General features: G+C 40.0%; 2 protein-coding genes across 2 annotated transcripts; one reads left to right on the top strand and one right to left on the bottom strand.

Annotated features, from left to right (window-relative positions):
• Positions 1-1,204: 1,204 nt before the first annotated feature.
• Positions 1,205-3,459, bottom strand: s100z (S100 calcium binding protein Z). The gene is made up of 3 exons (XM_030742790.1): positions 3,453-3,459; positions 3,172-3,349; positions 1,205-1,705 (listed from the first exon to the last, which is right to left on the bottom strand). The coding sequence occupies exons 2-3, from the start codon at positions 3,310-3,312 to the stop codon at positions 1,550-1,552; spliced, it is 297 nt and encodes a 98-aa protein (XP_030598650.1). The 5' UTR covers positions 3,313-3,349; positions 3,453-3,459; the 3' UTR covers positions 1,205-1,549.
• Positions 3,460-17,385: 13,926 nt separating this feature from the next.
• ch25hl2 (cholesterol 25-hydroxylase like 2) lies at positions 17,386-18,292 on the top strand. Its single transcript, XM_030743188.1, has one exon. It carries the CDS (start codon positions 17,390-17,392, stop codon positions 18,290-18,292), a length of 903 nt encoding a protein of 300 aa, XP_030599048.1. The 5' UTR covers positions 17,386-17,389.
• The last annotated feature ends 4,046 nt before the right edge of the window (positions 18,293-22,338 follow it).

Here is a 22,338-nt window from a genome sequence, read left to right as displayed (position 1 = left end):
CCTTCCCTTTGCCTCTCTATTAATGTGCTTGGACACAGAGCTCTGTGAACAGCCAGCCTCTTTAACGATGACCTTTTGTGTCATGCCCTCCTTTTACAAAGTGTCAAAGGTCATCTTTTGGACGACTGTCAAGTCAGCAGTCTTCCCCATGATTGTGTAGCCTACAGAACTGGACTGAGAGACCATTTAAAGGCCTTTGCAGGTGTTTTGAGTTAATTAGCTGATTAGAGTGTGGCACCAGGTGTCTTCAATATTGAACCTTTTCACAATATTCTAATTTTCTGAGATACTGAATTTGGGGTTTTCTTTAGTTGTCAGTTATAATCGCCAAAATTAAAAGAAATAAACATTTGAAATATATCAGTCTGTGTGTAATGAATGAATATAATATACAAGTTTCACTTTTTGAAAGGAATTACTGAAATAAATCAACTTTTTCATGATATTCTAATTTTATGACCAGCACCTGTAAACAATTTACTTATCCGATTTCAGTTTGGAAACATTAAAATGCATTTTTTTTCCTGCACTCCATCTGCAGAAGTTTGCTTTATACTCTTAAGGAATAATGGTCAAATAAATAAAAGGTCACATAAAATAATGCCTCCATCCCTGTGCTGTACTTTTACTTTAGTAATGCTTTGAATGCAGGACTTTTTTGTGTCAGTGTTTCTGCACAAAATCAGAAAAAAGTCACACGTACCGGGGGATACAGTTAGATTTATTAAATGCATTTACTTTTAACATGATGTCCTCAGGATTTTTTAGCACGTGCAATTAGACAATGCTGAAGTTAAAAAAAAAAAAAAAATACCACAAATGGTTTGGAGTAAGACCTTTGCTGCAGTCACAGGGGAACACTTGGCTTAATCACTGTGTTCCTGTGTGTTTTTCCATGTCTCTAACTTTGCACCAGCAAAATGTATTTCTCCTTCAGGAATAGAGAGTAACAGTAAATCTGAGACCATTCAAAGCATCATCAGGGTATTAATTAAACATGTGACCTTTAAAACCGAGCAAGTGGGAGAGTCACGTGGGACATCTCTTGGAGCGAAAACTTGAGTGGACTTCGGAAACAATTTTAGATGACAAAGGTGTCTTTTTAAGGGAAACGCCTCTGACTTAATCAAGAGAAACAATTATTCTATTCTTTCTTTAGCAGACTAAACTAAAAGAAAAGCACTTACGGCACACAGTTATGCATCTAAGTTTGGATGAAAACACAGTATCACACACGAACAACACCCACAACAACAACACCATGGGGGCTTATGTAAAGGGCTCTACATAGTTGCATAGTTACATTTATAACTCAAAAAATACAATAATTTGTTTAAGACAAGACTGGTGTGTGATCAAGTGATTGTGTAACAGATCCAGGCTGTAAATTGGTACTGCACAGTGAGTGCTATCATCCATTAATGACCGTCCTATACTGTGGGAAAACTACTACACAAATTATTCACCTGATGGAACATCAGACTCACTGACACGCTTCTGCTTAAAATGTGGATGTACATCTGCTTTAAGGTTGCTCTTCTTCAGACACCTAATTCTTTTTCTTCTGCTGCTCCTGGAAGAAGTCATTGCAGGCAACAGTCAGCGCGGCCACCAGCACAACAAACTCGTTGAAATCCACCTCGTTGTCTTTGTTAGAGTCCAGGTCATTCATGATTTTCTCCACCAGCATCGGATCTTTCTGAGACTGAAACCAAAACAGAAACAAAAAGCGCTTCAACAGATCTGCAGTCTGGCTGATGATATCTTTGTGCCCTGTAAAGATTTTCCTATAACACAAACTTGTAACTAATATTCTTGACTCCTTAGCCAAATCCCTTTAACATGTTCTAAATTTCTGGGGATAATACAGAAAATGGGACTGAACTTGTTATTGACTCAAGGCAAAGCTCCGTGTCCAGAGGAGAGCAGAGTGATGTCGCCACTAAATGATGCGTGAGCTGCAGCTAATCAAACGCAACATTTATTGCTTTGCTCATTTCCTCCGTGACTGAGAAACGAGGCTTTTCTAATTCGTCCTCTAACCTCCGAGGCAGCAGCGATCTTTCTGCCGCGGCACTCACTAAAGTCAGCATTTCTCCAAAGGTTAAAATTAAAATGCACACCGGGGGTTTATTTAAATTAGAGAAAAATATCAGCAGAGCAGTTATGCATTTTCTAATGTGGTTTCAATTCATATTTGGTTTGAATAGCTCAAAGTTACTTTAAAGCAAAGAGACAGCTTCACTTAGTGTGAAAGTTGACAGAGAAATTATAGACGTACAGCTGAGTGTTTTATCAGTAAATAAATCTATCATTCTCAACCAACATCATACCTTATTTGGTTTTAAAATTTGTATTCTAATCACAGCTAACAGAATATATAGTGGCCTGTACTGTATCAAGCCTTGGTTGTCAAGTGTCAAAGTTTTCTGTTGGCAGAAACTCGAACGCCGCTGTGTCTATTCTCAGAGGTGACTATAGCCCACAGGGATGTGATGACATCACGAGGGTGTCTATATTTGGAGGTGATATGGGTCACTGATGATGAGGATGATGTGTGAGCACCTGAGGCCTCCCACCCGCATGAAGGAGGACAGGCAGTAACAAGAAAGATATCTGAAAGCATCAGGTTTTAGACCTTGGCTGTTTTGTTGATGCTGTGGTCTCAATCATTTGAAATTGCAGGCTTGTGCACACTGCTATCACACAGACTCAGGGGCAGAGACTTATCTCAAATGACCTTATCTATCTGTCGCTCCGCATCATTTATTTGCCATGGTGGCTTCATGTGAGAAGCCACAAGCAGTTACACTTTGACAGCAAGAAAGCAATCAATGAAAAAACAATTTCCTCCAACAAGGTCAGGATGTTGCATCATTTGAGAACGGCACAATCCAGATTGACTTTTGAGTGAATCAGACAACAGCAAATCATCCTTAAAAGTGTTCAAGATCTGTGAGCAAATTAATGCAGTTACTACTGGTCATTATGGATCAATTAATGACATGCACAGATTCATACTTCTGTGCACCAACACATTTCCATGACTTAAAATCCACACAGGGATGCTGTTTCCTTTCGGGCGATCTGAGCGACATGAAAACTTTGTCTAAATGCCCAACAAATAAATCAAACAGCAAAATAATCACTGTGCTGAAGTGTCAACTTTACCATGAGGAAGTCAGTGAGCTCGCTGTTCAAGAGTTCCTTCAGCTCGCCCTTGTTGAGCTTGTATTTATCTCCATCGTTCCCAGAGTAGTTGTAGAAAACCTTCATCAGCGCGTCCATTGCATTCTCGAGCTGGCTCGGCATTTTGCTGGAGCGACTTAAAAAAAGGTCTTTCACTTTTCTGAAAAATAATGTAAAAAAACAAAACAAATTACACATATACACACACACACATATGACAAAGAAGTACAACAAATGTTTGTCCATAACAGCGGTGTTCCTACCTGGTTAGAGTCCTGCAAAAATGTGATCACCGACTGTTCTGCATGGATTGTTTATCAGGAAGTCAGGAGAAGCTGCGTGGGATAATTAATTCCACAGGTGAGACGCCCATGGTAACTGTACTTTTTCCAGGTTTTAATCAGTGTAGCTAAGTGAAAAACAAAACATGTACCACGGGTATTCATCAAACACCCCACAGGTATTCATCAAATCCTGAGCCATACGTGAGCCTTCACACATGTGTCACTTAACACATCCCTTAAGTGATGCTAGCACTGTGCAATATACTTCATTAGAGGCAGAATGGGTTAAGACTTGCCTACCAGCTTAGATGGTGTTACTCAAAAAAGGGCAGTGAGGAGATGTTCATTAGAGCAAGCTCTTCCTGTATGTAACCATATTAAATGAACATGTTACGTCTTATTGCTTTATGCATGTGTATTTTCCATTAAAACATTGTGGTGCTGTTTATATATGTGAAGCATTTGTAATCAGATTCAAGCTACTTATTGTTAGGTGTGTTTATCACCCTCATCTTTATTACTTTTCTATACAGTTACTGTGAAAATGGAATAGAGCCCATAAAATGACAAATATGACCTTGAGCACAATTTGGGTGAAGGCAATGGCAGATGCCTCGCCAAGGCATAAGCTCAAAGTTTATCTTTGGACATTTTATTTTTCACTCATTTTCAGTTCAGTCCGTGTACCTGACTTTCAGGATCAAACTAACAATGCAGTTGCAGAACAAAGACCAAGACATGATTACAGCTGTAATACACAGTTTTATAGGCTAGAGTGGTTGCAAGGCAGTGTCCAAAAGTCCTTTTAATTAGCAGGTTGGACACCAGGGATAATAGGGAACCAGAGCAACAGGTGGTTCAGGGTCCAGAACAAGTAATTCCTAAGAGTCTTCAGAAACTCAGGGGCCAGGTGGAACAGGAGGGAGGAGGGGCAGGGTTAGACAAGAACTGCAAATATGCAGGTAAATTCAAAAGGCTGGGAGTTAGACTAACTGAATGGCAGACTAAAGTCACTGAGTCTACAATGGTACTGTGGTGGAGTTGAGGCCCAGCATATAAAATTGCAGCAGCTGAAGGTGATTGGATGATTGCTGTGCCTGACTCACTGGCACACCTGAAACCATTCCTGACACGAGACAAGAAGAAAGCAGGGGAGGGGGGAGAGGCTGGAGCAGTGGGCTTGATACCTGACTAATAAACCACTTAATACTGATCTATGAATCAAGCACGTGTGAAAAAGGCATGTCAGAGGATAAACCAGTGTTGTGTCTACACATAACAGAAAACTTAGCAAAGGCCACAAAAGGCCTGTCACAAAGCACATCATTTTTCCCATTTCTTTTCTGGACTTTACAAAAAAAATATTTATATACTGTATATTAGTTTAAAGGTTAGGTTAATTGGGGATTCTAAATTGCCCATAGTTGTGAATGTGAGTGTGTCTCTGTGTCTCTGCGTTAGCCCTGCGACAGGCTGGCGACCTGTACAGGGTGTAACCCGCCTCTCGCCCTATGACAGCTGGGAAAGTCTCCAGCACCCCCGCGACCCTGAAAAGGACAAGCAGAAGAGAATGGATGGATGGATGTCATCAGTTTACATGAAGGAGGTCAGGAGAGAGGTACAACCATGAGTGCCACTGCATTTCAACCCCATGTGTTGGAGATTTTGTCAAAATTGATGGAATTATGAACACAGAAAAGTACAGCCAGATTTTGGTCCACCATGCAATACCATCTGGGAAACATCTGATTGGTAATGGCTTTATTTTTCAGCATGACAATGATCCCAAACACACTGCCAATCCAGTGAAAACATACCTGGATAGAAAAACACACAGTGGAACACAATCAGTGATGGACTGATAGCAGTGTGGGATCATCTTGACAGAGAAAGAAACAAAAGGCAGCCAACATTCAAAAAGAAGAGCCGTGAAATGTCCTTCATCCCAAAGAAAAATATTCAGCAAAATTCCTGAAGACTACTTAAAGAGAGGTTCAGGTTATGCTGAACAATAAAGGCGGTCATACCAAATATTGAATTTAAAGCTTGTTAGAATTGTAGCAAAATATATAGGAATGAAGACTTTTGCACAATACTGTATATGTATGTTTTATTTATTTACTGCCAATTAACAGTGGTGCCAACCTTCATTTCAGAGTGTGCAGTATTATCACGTTAAATTCAAGTAAACATGCGTTTTCCTTCCTAAGTGTATAAAGTGAGAGTTGCACTGAGTGACGTTGCTGTTTTTCTTCTTGTTCTCTCAGTTTGACCTTGCGATTCAAATATTTTTATGTTCTCATTCGTGGGTTTATTTTTAGCAACTGCAGCTTTCATCCTTTGTCATTCTGGTGTCCCTCTCATACACGATTGCCCCTCCTCTGTCACTGTGTCATAACTGAGAGCGGAGAATAACACTCTATTCAGCTCCCGGCCCTCAAAGACAACACCTGTGAGATATTAGTTGTCAGGTGTGCCTGCAACTTCTTTTCCACAAGCAGCCACTGTCACAAAGAAAATGACTGTCCATTTGTTAAAGTGATGAAATTGTTTCCTTCACAGCTGCTGTTAGTAATGCCATGCTGAAGGTGCCCTATAAAACCCTTCACATAACCTGACACTGCACTAAGCACAGTTATCTTTCAATAAATATAACATTTGTGTATTTTCCACAAGATGGTGCAACTACAACTAAAGAGATGCACTATAATGCAATAGCCACTTTGATTAAATGATGCATATGATCATAATCCTCACCACCATAGGTCATTAAATATTATTTTAATTTTACTCTCTTGGGAACAGAAAAGAGGAAGCTGATATCCTAAAGAGGCTTCAAATGGAGAAAGGTTAGCAGCAGATGATGTGTGAGTGTTATGTGCATACTCTTTTACCTCTGTTTATACTCCACTCTGCATTTAATCATTAATTATTATTAATCTCTGGTTCTCTTCCACAGCATGTCTTTTGTCCTGTCTCTCTCCCCTCGCAGCAGATGACTGCCCCTCCCTGAGCCTGGTTCTGCTGGAGGTTTCTTCCTGTTAAAAGAGAGTTTTTCCTTCCCACTGTCACCAAATGCTGCTCATAGAGGGTCGTTTTGACTGTTGGGTTTTCTCTGTAATTATTGTAGGGTCTTTACTTTACAATATAAAGCACCTTGAGGCGACTGTTTGTTGTGATTTGGTGCTATATAAACAAAATTGAATTGAATTGAATTACTGCATTTGATCCATGTGAGGTGTATACTCCAAGTGGCAGGGTTTGTGGATGCAAGGCAGTGGAGAGCTGCCTCTAAACTAATTGTTTAAATGCTCAGTTTGACCATTAGATTATGGGTGAAACCCTCATGACAAGCTAACTGTGGCCCTGAGAGCTTTGGAAAACTGTCTCCAAACTTGAGAAATGAACTGGGGGCTCCTGTTGGAAACAATGTCCGTTTATGGAAAACACTTTTTACTAGGAGCTGTGCTTTTTCAAGGCAGTAGGGAGTTTGGGTAAATAATTTGGAGAATCTCTCAATTAAGGATAATAGAACCTGTTCTTCATATACTTGGAGCTGAGTGATTCAACTGCCCAGAGGTGTGAGAGGACTGACCCACACCAAGACCAGAAACAAGCCCAGTCTGAGAATTCTGCCTGACAGTCTCTGAAAGAGTGAAGCAGAGAAAGAGAGGGAAAAGAGGCAAAGAAAAAAAATCCAAACCCACCCAGTTCTGCCAAATTATAACATAATACCAGAAATCATGCGTATAAATAAAAGGCTGTATTTATGTCACACTTTATAACAGTATCATACAAACATTCATAATGAGGTTTGATTTGGGGTTCAGTATCTTATCACCCCCTGGTGGCCGTTAAAAAGAAGGTTGGTTTAATGCACTTAGTACTTACTCTCAGAAATATATTGCAGATATTTGTCTTTTGTATCACAATAACAAAGTAAAGACTGTCCCATGTTATATCTCCCTACTGGCAGGACTGCAGCCAGCAGCGGCAAGCTTTGCTCTGTTCTTCAGCATCGGAAGAGCAGGTTCATCTGTTGCTATGCCAAGCTCACCAAAGCTGCAGAGCACAACAAGGCCTTCAAAACAGTGGAGTTTTCTCCCTACTGTCACAAATACAGTGTAACTGTGATTGTTTTTAGGAATAAGTCATTTAAAAGTTATGTTCTAAACTTTAAAAATGTTTCCTGCAGTTAACAGCAAAGATCTGATGTATAGCTAGTATTTTTCTTTCAAATATAACAGTTTCACTAACTAGTAATTTACCGTCGAAACTATAAAAATTGCAGCGTCACTAGACTTTTACAACATCCTGTAAAAATGCAGTATTATCTTATTAAAGACAATAAATAACTGAATAAATTACAGTAAGGTCGTTAGATTTTATTGTAAATACTGGCAGCAAGGTTGTAAAAGCCTGTTTTCTTATAGGGCAGCTTCTAACTTCCCATAAACCGATTATATCTCAAAGGTAGGGGAACTTATTCAGTTAGTCCTGTACTTAAAAAGACATTAGATATTTTTGCTTTAACTTTTTATTATGAAAAAAGGATACCATCATTGGTATGCCTCCAGAAAGGAATTTTCTTGTGCTAAATCAGATTTCCTTTATGACAAAGAGGAAGTATGTCACCAACTACACAAACAAGCCGGGAAGCACTCAGTGGTTGGCTAACTCTGGAGATCTTTATCAGCGGAAAGCAAAGAAAGGGAAGCAAGAGAAAGAAGATGGGATAGAGCTACAGTTATCCTGGGACAAGCATCCCAAAGCAAGACCTTTGGGAATTAACCCTCTTTACTCCACATGCGGCCGGCCACTCTCTGTTACCCCTAACAGCTGCTGCCGGCTGGCAAGTTTCTACTACTCTCTGTGTCTAAAAACACTTTTGTGCACACTATGTTTTAATGTATTTGAACAATATCAAAATTTAACAATGATTTTTGCAGTATTTTACATTTTCACCCCTGAGTCACCTCAAATGCCAGGTTTGGCCAGCGTTCATCTGTATTAAGTGTAGGCTGTCTACTATTTATCTCTCCTGTCAAAATGCCAGGCAGGGTCACCTGATCCAGCCCTAGCTTGATCAAAAAGGAAAGTTTTAAGCCTACTCTTAAAGGTAGAGAGGGTGTCTGTCTCCCTAATCCAAACTGGGAGCTGGTTCCACAGAAGAAAAGCTGCTACAGTCATTATAGAAGGTGTTTCTCTTCCTCTTTTTCATGTCAGCAGATTAGACATGCGACTCATGTCTCTGGACAGCTAACAGCAAGCCGGCTAAACTACAACAAAAACAGCTAGTTGTAAACTGACATCATGCCAGCTAATGTTAGCTCAAGTTTCCTAAAAATCACACTTCCCCTGTGGCAAACAATTTGATTACATACTCACATCATCTGAAGATCCACTACACCGAACACATCACCAACGAAGAGGTCCTGCGAAGGAGTGGCTCGGTCAAACTCCAAAACATCGTCGCACGTCGAAGACTCCGACTGGCCGGCCATGTCCTTCGCATGGATGACTCAAGGATCCCGAAGATGGAGATGCGCTGGCAGCCCCCAGGTGCCAAAAGACCCCGAGGACGCCCCCGCAATACCTGGCGAAGGTCATTCCACTAAGACCTCAGAACATCGAATATTCCATTGGAAGAAGCTGAAACACGGGCACAAGACTGAGCCCAGTGGCGATCGTTTGCCGCCCAATATGCCACATAGGCATGGGAGGTTCTCAGTCTCAGACTCACATCATATCAGAGTTAATTCGCTAAGTGTCCAACAGTGTTTGGTCTGCTTCATGGCAGCTAAAAGCATCAAAAACAACAGCGCTTACCAACAGAAAGATTCAGGATATCCTCAACAACTGTCATCGAACAGAAGTGAGCTTCACTGACTCATCGCCTCCTCTCACAAAGTTTTGCAGCCTCCTCCAGAATAAATAGACATGGACTGAAAGTGGACTGAAAGTCTACACTCACTATAGATGAATGGCAGGAATAGAATTCTATTGGGGTATCCATCCATCCATCCATCCATCCATCCATCTTCTTACGCTTATCTGGAGCCGGATCGTGGGGGCAGCAGCCCAAGCAGAGAAGCCCAGAAGACCTCCGCATTAGCTACGCCTGTCGCCACCACACCAGAAAGACAGTAACAACAACCCCACCACAATTTACTGAGAAACTGCAGACTAATCTTAAACTTTTTAGCTGCTTACAAAATTTGATTTTGTTTGCAGTTTAGCTCTTTGTATCTACTTTCAAATTTATTCTAACTCTGATACTAAAAAAAAAGCATTTAACGTTTTTTTAATATTTCATGCATTTGTCCTACTTTTCATTCCAACGTCATTCATCTCTTCTTGAGACAATGCCATTCAGCAGGGAAACTCAACACCTTTCTCCAGAACTTGCATTGTCTGTTTAAAGATTTCATTTTTCCAACTGTAATGGCTGGTGAGCACACACACAGACACACATTTACACACACTAAGACTAGATGATGTCACAAAATGTCACAAAAATTGACATAATTTGAGATGTAAATATCTGAGTATCTAAATGACCGAGGCAAACAAAATTACGTTACTGAGACCGTGAGCTCAGGTGGAGTGAAACAAAAATGTTTTTCCAAATTCCAAAGAAATACCTAAATATGGATTTTCTCAGATTTCTGAAAAGTCTTTGGGAACTGAATGGCATTAGATTTCACAGGGAAAGCTTAAACATTAAATAAGCAGACTGGTTCTCACATGGCTCTTTTCGACTTGAGCAGTCAGAGCAAAAACTTTCTGATTAGATGACCTTTTCTAACTCCTGAGCTACAGCCACATTACGCACCAACATGACCAACATGACACAAAGTCACATGTATGAGCCTTCACTTTGGAAATGGTCCCATCAGTCATATTGTCATTTGGATTGGAGGACATGTTGGATTTCACAAAGCTTCACAAATGTACACTGTGTGCACAGCCTGTGACATGACACACGTCAAGTCGGCCCTGCCAAACACGCTGTAGCCATGGAAGCGAGGAAATTTGTCACTCAAAAAGCAGTTGCCTCACTATAAACATGTCTTGAATGTCTTGAGAACGAGTATCACAACCTGGAATTGAAGCTGAGCAGCCGAGAACTACAAGATAAAGTCTGTGAACTGGAGCTTGAGGTAGAGGAAAAGGAGATTCTGGAAACAAATGCAAAAAAGCATGGGTAAACTTGCCCAAAAATATGAGGCACTGCTCAGAGAAAAGATGTGTGGACCTTGAGCAAAAGTTGGAAAAAACAATAAAACAATAAAACAGAAAGAAAGGCCCATCATCACTCACAAACATATAGTTCTCACTGTGCAGGCAAACTGTGAGGGACTCAACAAGTGTGAAGCGAGTTTGCTGCTAGACAAAGAGGAAAAACTGAGAAGGAATGAAACACAAGTGCAGAGGAAAAATTGCATTATTTGTGCAAAAGAGAAGAAGTATGAAGAGCTGAAGCAAAGTACAGCATGGCTGGTGCCTCCAGAGAGATTAGAGGAGATCCAGCCAGTGGATTATCAGAGAGCAGAATAAAAATATCCAGATGAACAAAAAAAAAAAAAAGAGCCGTAGAGTGCAAAGTGAGAAAAGGTGGAAACCATAAAAACTGTGCCTGAATGAGAGAATGAAGAAGATTTGACAGAAGCCTTGACAATGAAGTACAAATCTGAGCAGCTTCCTGAAAAATCATGTGCATTAAAGTCTGATGCACTGCAGTCCAGAAGCAATCAGGGGTGCAAACTACCAAATCAAAATGCAGCCAACTGCAGTAGCAACAATCCCACCTCAATTTATTATGAAGCTGTACGGTCTAATTCTAATATTTAACTCTTTAGCTCTTTACAATTTTTTTTCAGTCAAAAAAACTTTTATTTGGTTGTTAAGTCCGACATTACAGGTGATGTTGCTGCCATTTCTGGATCCAAACGCTCCTAAAAAAAACAGCTAGCTGACATTTAAAGATGCCCTGTAGGGACTGATGTATTTCTTAAAACACACACATGTGCAGCACTACTATAACAATGGATGTAAACGAAGATGAAAATCTAAATAACAGGGAGGTTTTGGAGAATTAATTGTGTTAGCTACAGAGGTACCGGCACACGCAGCAGCACTGCCAATGTTTGGTAGGATGTTTAGGGTAAGGATGAACTTGCTTTCAATAGAAGCGCATGTTGAGGGTCAGTCAGGAAGGTTCAGCGCCTGTGAGTTTCCGATTGGCAAAGTCAAGTGTCATCATATGACAACATTATTGATTTTGGTGGAGAATGTGTGTGGAAGAGGGTGAAGGCATCCAAAGCAGAGGAAATTGTTGCCAAGAGATGACATCCTCTGAGATGACATCATCAACAACACAAGGTGAGTCATTCATTTAAAATGATCTTTCTTCTAATTATTCTCTTAACTTTATTTAAAAACAGGGTGTTTTAAAAAGACAAAAACATTCCATGTGTATCAAAATTTTTTAAATGTGCTTTAAGTGAAAAGTCCTAATAAAATGCTGTTAATTTAGAGACAGTATCCTCTACTGAAATGATTGAAATGATTACGTATTTGATTACTCAAAGTATCTTCTCTTCAGCTGGAATCAAAAGACTGGTCACAGGACACTGGACTCTGGCATTGCTGTCAAAACTTGATGCTTTACTGGGATGATGTGGGATTTGAATCCAGCAAGGCCTCACCTAATACTTAAGTTTTGAGATTCACTCTGACACATGGGATAAATTAGATGTGTATGTAAAATCTTGGCCTTCTCCACTTTTATTTAAATGTATTTTGTATGCTCTATATTCTACTTTGTCTACTCTATGTGACCAACACTGCTTGGTCCCACTAAAAGCTTTGCTGACTCACGCTGCATTTTTTCCTTTTGTTTTAAATCTAGACTTTGCCAATCAAGACATTTGATGGATTGGTAAAGAGAACAAGGCTCTTGTACTGGGTTCACTGGTCGTCACTGAGGAGGAGAAGAAAGAGCTCGAGGAAGCTACACTTGGGCAAACAAAGAATACATTGTGGTAAGAAAGTGCCTTGATAAAAAAAAACTTTAGCACCCTTCCAAACACTTCAGTGCAGCAGAGACTTTACAGTGTATAGATGCTGATCCTAAATGCAGAGCAGAATATTTGCAGAAAAGGAAGTAGGGCAGATATATATTGAAACAAAAAAGAGAAAAAAAAACATGCAATTTAAGTGAAAAGGGAAAGAGAGCTGAATGTAAGGCATGGATGGCCCATCAGCAAAGACAATGTTAAATGTACCAGTCATTAAGTATGCCCATGATTGCCTTATCATACTTCTTCTGTGATTTTGACTACATATGCTGAAGAGATTAAAATGTATTATTCAATGAATGTCTTTAAAATTGCCAATTGAGTAACGTAGCACCAGTGACAAAAATACGGCACATCCAGTCTTTAAGTAAACGCACAAGAAAGATAAAAAAGAAAATCTTTAAGATATGTTTTTTGTGTATACAAGATGTCAACAAGTTATTTAATAATGTGGTCTTAGTTTAAATGCTGATGTGGACATTTCTATAGAATGACGCGTATCTCAAAGTGATGCTGTCATTGCTATAAACAACTCTCGTCTCTGTTTTACTCTTTGACACACGGCATTAGCATCTAAATAAACTTGTTTGATATCCCACATTGATATTCAGCTATTCCTCTGCTTTGTTTGGCAACAACCTGACTGGAGGCTTTGCCTTCGTATCCAGCAAAAGCTGTTTGAGTGGATGTTAACCTCCACCTGAGCATGAGCCCCAACATAAATCTGTGGCTGTAGGTGTGATCCATGTTTTCACTAGTGTCAACACATACTATCACGCAGCCTTCAAGAGCAGTTACACAGAGAAAGGAGGAAGAAGACAAGGCAAAGATAGCCCTTCACACTGCTTAGCCCTCAGATGTTGTCGAGAGGTGGTGAAATTTCTATTCAGCCTGTCAGATTCAGGCCAATACCTGGTTCATCGAAACTCTCTTGAGTCTTGCCGTGCAAAACATCAATATGAAGACATCAAAAGAAAAACTTTGTTTGATGTTGCCCTAAATTTTTGTATTTGTTTCCATAAATGTGTATTTTTCTATTAACCAACCCGGACTGTGAGACTTGGCCCCCATCTCTGGTCCACCCGCACACTGAGCACTGGCTCCCCACAGGGCTGTGTGCTGAGCCCCCTCCTGCACTGCCTCTACACCCATGACTGCAGTCCGGCCCACAGTAAGAACCTTATTGTCAAATTTGCTGACAACACCACAGTGGTCGGGCTCATCTCAAGGGCAGATGAGGCAGCCTACAGAGAGGAGGTCCTGAATCTGACAGCCTGGTGTTCAGAGAACAACCTGCACTGAACACCATGAAAACCTAAGAAATCATCATTGACTTCAGGAAGCACAGGACTGACCCAGCTCCCCTCTACATCAACGGCGAGCGTGTGGAGAGGGTCCACACCTTCAGGTTTCATGGTGTCCTCATCTCTGCTGATCTCTCTTGGTCAGATAACATCACAGCTGTTATCAAGAAGGCTCAGCAGCGACTTCACTATAATATATTATATTATTCATACTGAACAATATCTATCACCCCAATAATGTGTAATATCCAATATTCATTCACTAGTGCAATACTCACCATCTTTATTATTATTTTATTTTATTTTACAATTTATATATTTTTATACATTATTTTATTTCATGTATATTTTTAGAAGTTCTATTTTATATTTTAGGAAGTGTGACTTTCTATAGCATGGCACTGAACACGAGTGGCCCTCCAATCTCATTGTACATTCTGTATAATGACAAAAAAGGCATTCTATTCTATTCTATTCAAAATTTGTACTTTTTATTTGAATCATTTCCAGTGCATTTATTACAGATCTGCATGACAACTGAACAAACTCCATCCATGTTGTAAATAATTAATACATAATTCAGTAAACCTAAAAGAATCACTATAAAATGTCTAGTGAATCCATTTTAAACACCTTGTTACCATCTGAAATTGAGCCATTTAGCCACGAGTGCATTTCAGTCTTTAGTGCAAATGTTAGCCCAAAGCAATGCTGGTACTGCTCTAGTTGTTGCTGTTTCACTTGTGTTACATTAGGATCAGTGGCTTATATCTACTACTATGACTACTATAGTCATAAACTGTTTACATACAATATTGTATTTACATACAAACTTGTCATTTAACACAGCTCCAAAAATAATTTGTGATTCTTCATGCCTGATCAAACTGTTGATTGCAATCTCACTGAAGCAACTATGGTTCTTCAAAGTTAAAACTTTTTACACATCTTTACTGTATGTTACCACTGAATATCTGAGCTGTGGAATCACAAAGGCATTAGATAGATTTAATACATAAAACAGGCGGCACTCGTTCAGCACACTGCATCGTTCTTCCATCTTCTCTGCTGTGCCCTCACATTTAAATCCTTCTGTAAATCTGATCATCTTTATGCTAAACACTGTCACACATGCTGGTACAATTACTCATCAATTTTGAAGTGCATTTTCTTTTATTAGTTGTTCCATTGCACTAGAATCGGTGACTGCTTCTCTGCTCAAGTTTTGGTTTTTACTGCCCTCTGGTGGCTGATATCAGAAAGTGTGCCGGTCATATGACAAATGAACATCCTGTGCACACTAAGCTGTCCTGGCTTAGACAGGATGTATAGTCTATGTAATACTTTGAAATTTGTATTGCGTTCAGTGAGCCACTATTGTTTATAATAATTCTCTACAAAAGCAGACGTTTTGGCAGCATGGTTCATGCAACAGTGGTGTGGTGGTTAGCACCATTGCCCATTGGGTTCAAATACACTGTGCAGACTTCTCCCTGTTTCTGCATGGTTTCTCTCTGGGTATTGCATCTTCCTCTCACAGTCCAAAGACATGCACCTTTTGGGTTAAGTGGTGATTCTAAATTTGCCATAGATAAATGTATCTCTGTGTTAACCCTGTGATAGACTGCTGACCTGTCCAGGGTGTACCCTGCCTCATGGCCTATGACAGCTGGGATGACAGTGACCCTGAACTGTTGAACACAAGAAGATGGAGGTGTTGGACAGGGAAAATGCTTCTGGACCGACAAGGCCAAATTGGAGACGGTCATAATGAACAGCACCGTGTTTGGTGAAAGCAAACACAGCATATCAGCACAAATAGCTTATACCAACTGTGAAGCACGGTGGAGGAGAGGTGATGATTTGGGCTTGTTTTGCAGCAAACAGGACCCGGGCACCTTGCGGTCACTGAATAAACACAGCAGGACAGTGAACCCAAGCAGAGCAGCAACGGAGAAAAAAAGAAAAGAGTCATGTTACACGTTACTTTCAGTCAACAAATGCAGCTTGTATTATTGGTGCTTATAAGACATTATTCCATTTCAGAAATGTAGAATTCATAATCTTTACTAGAACTTTACTGTATATCTTTTCAAGCTTTATTAATAAATTAGAAAGCTTGTTCTAACGCAGTGTTCTGAGCATTTCTAAAGGGTTTTGTAAAGCCTCATAAAGTCCTGCAAAGGACTTCACAGATGTTACACGTCTATGAGGAACATTTGTACCCAAGCTTATTTGATCAAAATGTGTTATTGGAAGTTACACCACATTACAACACGTCAGAAAGCTGTAAATAGACTGGATTTTGACAACATTTACATTTAACTCACGTAGTTGTTACAGAGTGCAGCTCTGTCCGCGTGGGCCTGCAGGCAGACAAGCAGCTGAATCACTCAGTTCAATCATTTTTCAGGTGATTTTTAGCTTTACTGTGTGCTGCAACTTGAAAAGCAGCAAAGTAAAAGATGAGATAAATCAAATATGTACAACCAAAAAAGATATTTTTTTTATTCTACATCGCAACTGCTTTTCCAGTGTCACATATTTTTTATGTTTTGTTATCTCTTACAAACAAGTTTTTCTTTTTTTTTTTTTTTTTAATCCTTTGTAAGATTTGAAAGATGTTAAAAAAGTTTGTTCACCTTGCGTTATTTACACTGGAGTGAAAATATGCACTCATCTTCAACAGGTTTTGAACTAAGAATCACTTTTTGAGCTGCACAGTATCAAATTGCAAAAAATAAAATGTTGCATTTTAGCCTTTTTTTCCTGAATCCCTTCATGTGTTTTGATGCAGTGTAATTAAACATACCTGAAAGCTGAAAAATGACCAAATATATTAAACTTGTTCAAAATTGTCGTATCATACCATAGAAACAAGATCTGTGGTCTTTTTCTGTACACAAACTCAATCTGAGCAAAGAGCCAACTACTATGCAGCAACAGAAAGGAAGTGTTTTTGAATGCATGTCTCATATGACAACTTTTCAGTGATTAATTGCTGTTTTGGGCTCATGTTGTGGGTGTGTGTGGGTGCTCTGTTTTATGATTGGAGAGTGAGAGACAGAAAAATGAAAAGACTGATTATTACCACGCAGCAGTGAAAAAATAACTTGCCATGTTTTTTTCTGAGAATATTAGCCGCTAAATGACACTGTGCCTGAGTTGAATTCTCTAAGACGGAAGCTCTCTCTCCATGATTTCGGTCAAAAATGAGAGCTGTTGTGGCCCGGCTCCTGAGTCCTGGCTGCAGTCCTTGTGCCCATGAAAAAGGGCCTTTACAGAGCGCCTTCTTTTAAAATGCAGGGGGGTGGAGGGGATGGTGGAGGTGGGGCTTGAACATACATAAGAGGCTAAGACAGTCCACCAGTCCAATTTGGCACACTATCACCAGGCAAATTGCTGTTGCTTAACTTATACGAGGAAGCTTGGATCCCTCTATTCATTCAGACCCTCTTTATCCTCTTTGGGTGCCTGTTAAAAACAATCCTATTGGATCAGGCATCTTTGGAAGAGAAACGCCATATTAATGATGAGTGTGGGCAGGTTACTCAGAACTGAGGCTTTATCTTGGATGTCAAATGTAGACAATGTGACTGGGGCCCATTCCCAGGATTTAGTCCTGCAGCCTATTTGGGACTACCTCCGTCAGAACCACCACGACCTCATAAGAAGCCCTCTCTTCCCTGTGGTCCTCTCAGTCACTGCCTATTTCCTTCTGGTTGTTCTTTACACTGCGTTGGACCTGCTGGCTCCCACCTGGCCTTGCATCAACCGCTACAGGCTGCATCCTGACAGACCCATCACCTGGCCTAACATCTGGACCACCCTGGGTGTCACCATTTACAACCACCTGCTTTACATTTTCCCTGCTGCAGTTGCACAGTGGCTATGGAGGCCACCGACGCCTCTGCCCCCCTCTGCCCCCACTCTCTTCAGTTTCTTTCTGGGCATTCTGGGCTGTATGGTGGTCTTTGACTTCCAGTACTACTTATGGCACCTGCTGCATCACCGGGTTCCTTGGTTGTACCGCACCTTCCACGCCATCCACCACCAGTACAACCAGCCTTTCAGCCTTGTCACCCAGTACTTGTCTGGATGGGAGTTATTTAGTGTGGGGTTCTGGGCCACAGTAGACCCCATCCTGCTGCAGTGCCACTGCCTCACGGCATGGAGCTTCATGGTATTCAATGTCTACGTTTCCACTGAGGATCACTGTGGCTATGACTTCCCTTGGGCCACACATAACCTGGTGCCCTTTGGCCTCTGGGGTGGTGCACCGAAGCATGACGCTCACCACCAGCGACCTGGCACCAACTTCGCCCCATTCTTCTCTCACTGGGACTTGCTAGGGGGCACCCACACTGTGCTAGCCGCCTCCAGCCACTCTGCCACAGGAGAGTCAGATGAGATGAAAGGCAGAAAAGACTGAAGAGCTTGAATGAATCTTTCATTGACTCCATCTCTACTTCACCTAAACTGCCTCTTTTGTAGCTGCTCTCATTCCAGCACACTCATTTGTCCTCTCTGCTCTCCTGCAGACTAATTTCTCTCTTTAACTTTGTTTGATTATAGTGACTCCCCCTATTTTGCGATCTTTTTCTGCTCTCTAACAGAACCTGGATATTTCTCACATTTTAGGAGCTGATAATCAATCTAACATTGTTTGACTGTGTGGTAAGTTGTCAGAAGATATTTTTTATGTCTGTATTTTGTACACTGATGGTTTAGATTACCTTGTACTGTTGTGCAATGTGCATTTATCTCTTATTCATAGAGATTTTCCACTTATGTCCGTGTATTGCCGTGTTGTTAATTGTCTCCATGGCATTCTCAGGTCAGGTACCTTACATGTGTAACTTTTGAGCTACCTGAAAAATAAAAGAAGAGAAAATCTGAACATCTCTTTCTTGTTTTGTTGAACGTCACTGAGCAGCTCTGAGTATTTGCTGACGGTGGATGGTGTGATCTGTCAGAGTGATTACACACAAGTTTGCACGTACATTCTCCCTCTCTCCCTCCTCAGCAATGACCCTCTCGCTTCCACGCATGAATGGCTGCCTTTTAGCTGCATCCCAGTATGATGCGTGGGCGCAATACTAATCCATCATTCTCTCTTGTCTTTGAGACAAAATGGTCTTGCAGGAAGAGTTCTTAATTAAACCCCCCCAAAAAAGAGAATATCACTTCAATCCAAAGTGTTCAGCTGTAAATTCAAAATAAAAATTTTGCATTTTTGGGATGTAGCTGGTGTTCTATAAAAATTTTGATTGACTAGTATAGAATATTGTTCGCTCTTATGACAAGCAAATTATTTTTCTCTCATTTCATTTTAATGAGCATTTAAAAACAAAATATTGCACTGGGTGCAATTTTTCTCAAATACCTGGTTGTTTAAATAAAATTCTGAAGATATTTATATTGTATATAATATTACTAAAAAACCAGCAGAGGTCACTCTTTCTCCAAACCCAAAAAGAGGAGCAAGTACAAATACATATAGAGCAAAGTTTATAAACTCCCTTTGGAGAATTAAAAAAAAAACATCTTTCCCATTATACCTACACTTACATAATCCAGGAACTGCAATAATTCCTAGTACTGCAGTGGTTCTTAGAATTTTTTTTGTGCAGTACTGTCTGCCGTCTGAACTGGTTTAGCATGTTTTACAAGAGAAATGACCGTTGAGACATGTTCTTATTTTAGAAACACTGCAGACAGGTGCCTCAGGCACAACTGTGTGTTTCTGTTAATACTATTCAGATAATGGGATATTAAGTAGCCTTATTTATTCAATTCAGGTGCTTTACATTGTAAGGTAAAGACCATACAATAATACAGAGAAAACCCAACAGTCAAAACAACCCCCCTTATGAGCAAGCACTTGGCAACAGTGGGAAGGAAAAACTCTCTTTTAACAGGAAGAAACCTCTGGGAGAACCAGGCTCAGGGAGGGGCAGCCATCTGCTGTGACCAGTTGGAGCTGAGGCGAGGGAGACAGGACAAAAGACACACTGTGGAAGAAGAGAGCCAGAGATGAATAAAAACAACTGATTGAATGCAGAGTGGTGTATAAATAGAGGTGAATGAAAAGAGAGAGTCAGTGCATTATGGGAACCCCCCCCATCAGCCTTGGGCTATTGCACCATAACTAAGGGATGGTTCAGGGTCACCTGATCCAGCTCTAACTATAAGCTTTATCATAAAGGAACGTTTTAAGTCTAATCTTAAAAGAAGAGAGGACGGCTGTCTTCCTAATCGAAACAGGGAGCTGGTTCCACAGAAGAGGGGCCTGAAAGCTGAAGGCTCTGCCTCCCATTCTACTCTTGTCACGTCTTTAATAAGTTCAAATTTAGATGCGGTTCAACAACATCATTGTTTAAATTTATCTGCTCTCAAAATAGCAAGTTTTGATCAGATTCTAAAGTAAATTTTCAAATCATGAGAAGACGTTTGCATTTCAAATGGAAATGGTATACAACAGCTGGGTTTAAGGGAAATGAGTACAGCTTTAAATATCCACGGTGTCTGTACTGACAGTAACCCATTTGGTACGCTAAGGTTGTGCTTGTTTTTTTTTTGTTTTTTTTTTAATTAAAATTTAACATTTTAAGCTTTAAACAGCAGCCTCCATGGACATGAGCAGGGGTTATCATATTTCAGATGAAAATACAGTGTTATTTTTTGGCTCTAATGCTTTGGGCTGAGGATATCTAATACTCTGTTTCCCATTGTAACTGTGTTTTGTGGTACCAGCTGTTAAACAGCAGTGAGGTCGCAGTGAGAGCTCTGATTTCACTTTGAACACTGTTTTTATTTTGTCTTTTGATTCATGCATTTAAGCCTTTTTTTTTTTTCTTTAAATCACCGGATTGTCATGTTCACTGAGAGATTTCTTAGCAGAAGCACAAACTTCATTTTATAAAACAGGTCAAGGCCTGATTTACACATGAGCAGTGGTTAACAGTTTAGTTAAAAAAACAACAACAATGATTTCTATGTTGTTCTGAGCAGCCCACAATAACTACATATGTGCAAAAGACTGTTATTGGTTATTGTCTATCTTGGTGACTGTCTATGTTCTCACGGGTCTATGTTAATCTACTGAAAGGCCTCGTGGTTTTTAACTGGGCCACCTAGAACAGAGAAAATGCAGCCTGTGGTTTAGCAACAATTTAAAACACAAGGCTTCACAACTGAGCTGATGCTGTGATCAAGATATTTTTAGAGCCACAAAAATTAGTGTGCACTCAACAAATGTGTATATTACTACTTACACAGGAATACAGTACATAAAGCAAAAACTATTGCGATAAGCTTGAAAGTCAGTGTTTTGTATGGTTTATTCTTAAACACTGAACTCTCTGAGCCAAGCTTTCTTGTAATTTCTTAAAGTAGCAACAAGTCCTGCAGACCTCTTGAAGGACATTCAGCATGTCCATCATGTTGTGGCTGTGGCTCAGAATATAGTTCAGGTCTATTAGGGATTATTTTTATAACCTTTATTTAAATAACCTGGTTACCTGACAGGTCATCTACTGATTTGAAAGTTGGTTTGATACCCACCCACTCCAGTGTGCATGCTGAAGTGTCATTGGCCAAGATACAAGTTTCCTGCGATGCATCCATCAGAGTGTGAGTGCCTAAATGTTCGACATGGCGCTCAGGTATAGGAAAAAAATACTTGTATGAAAGTGTGAGTGTGCTTGGGTGAATGAGGCCTATAGTCTAAAAAAACTCTTTGAGTGCTCAGAGTACAAAAGCATCAGTCCATCCACCATGGCAGAGTCTCCACACTGTTGTACCTCCGCCATACATACTGATGTTGATTTGAGTCAAAATCTTTTGTTTTTCATTAGCTTTTCATCTAATAGCTTCTTGGGAATCAAGTGTTCATGCAAATATATTGTTTTATGCCAACTGTTCATAGAAAAATAAAATAAATGAGAACAAAAATTCTTATGTTTTGCTTTTGTGATGTTGTATAAGAGCACAATATAAAATTGTTTTTTTGCTAAGTTGTCTGTTATGTGTAGATAATGCTGGTTCATTCCATTATTTATGCTTGACCTGTGAATGATTCACAGGTCAGTGTTAAAAAAAAAAAGGTCAGATCTCAGACTAAAAATGAATGAAAAAGATGCCCAAAGAAAAACTTTGAAATTCTGGAGAAATATTGCTCAAGACCACTTAAAAAAAAAAGTAGTCATTTGCATTGAGACTGAACCTGTGTGCTGAGGTATTTGTAGAGCAGCCATTATAAATGTGCACGTAGCACTATCACAGCCCATCATAATGGAACCTTTTCAGAATTCCTTCATGGCTGTCATATGAAAATCCATGCAAATAAATATTTATTATGTTATGCAAAAAGATGCCATGGAACAGCCAAGCATGTACACAACAAAAATGACCATATGCAGTCCAAAGTTTCCATGCCGTCAAACTCAAAGCTGACCTCATTGCTCTAGTCCAATC

The sequence above is a fragment of the Archocentrus centrarchus genome, chromosome 12 (assembly GCF_007364275.1).
Source record: "Archocentrus centrarchus isolate MPI-CPG fArcCen1 chromosome 12, fArcCen1, whole genome shotgun sequence".
NCBI lineage: Eukaryota > Metazoa > Chordata > Actinopteri > Cichliformes > Cichlidae > Archocentrus > Archocentrus centrarchus.
The sequence above is the reverse complement of the archived record's forward strand: the minus strand, read 5'-3'. Positions and strand labels throughout refer to the sequence as shown.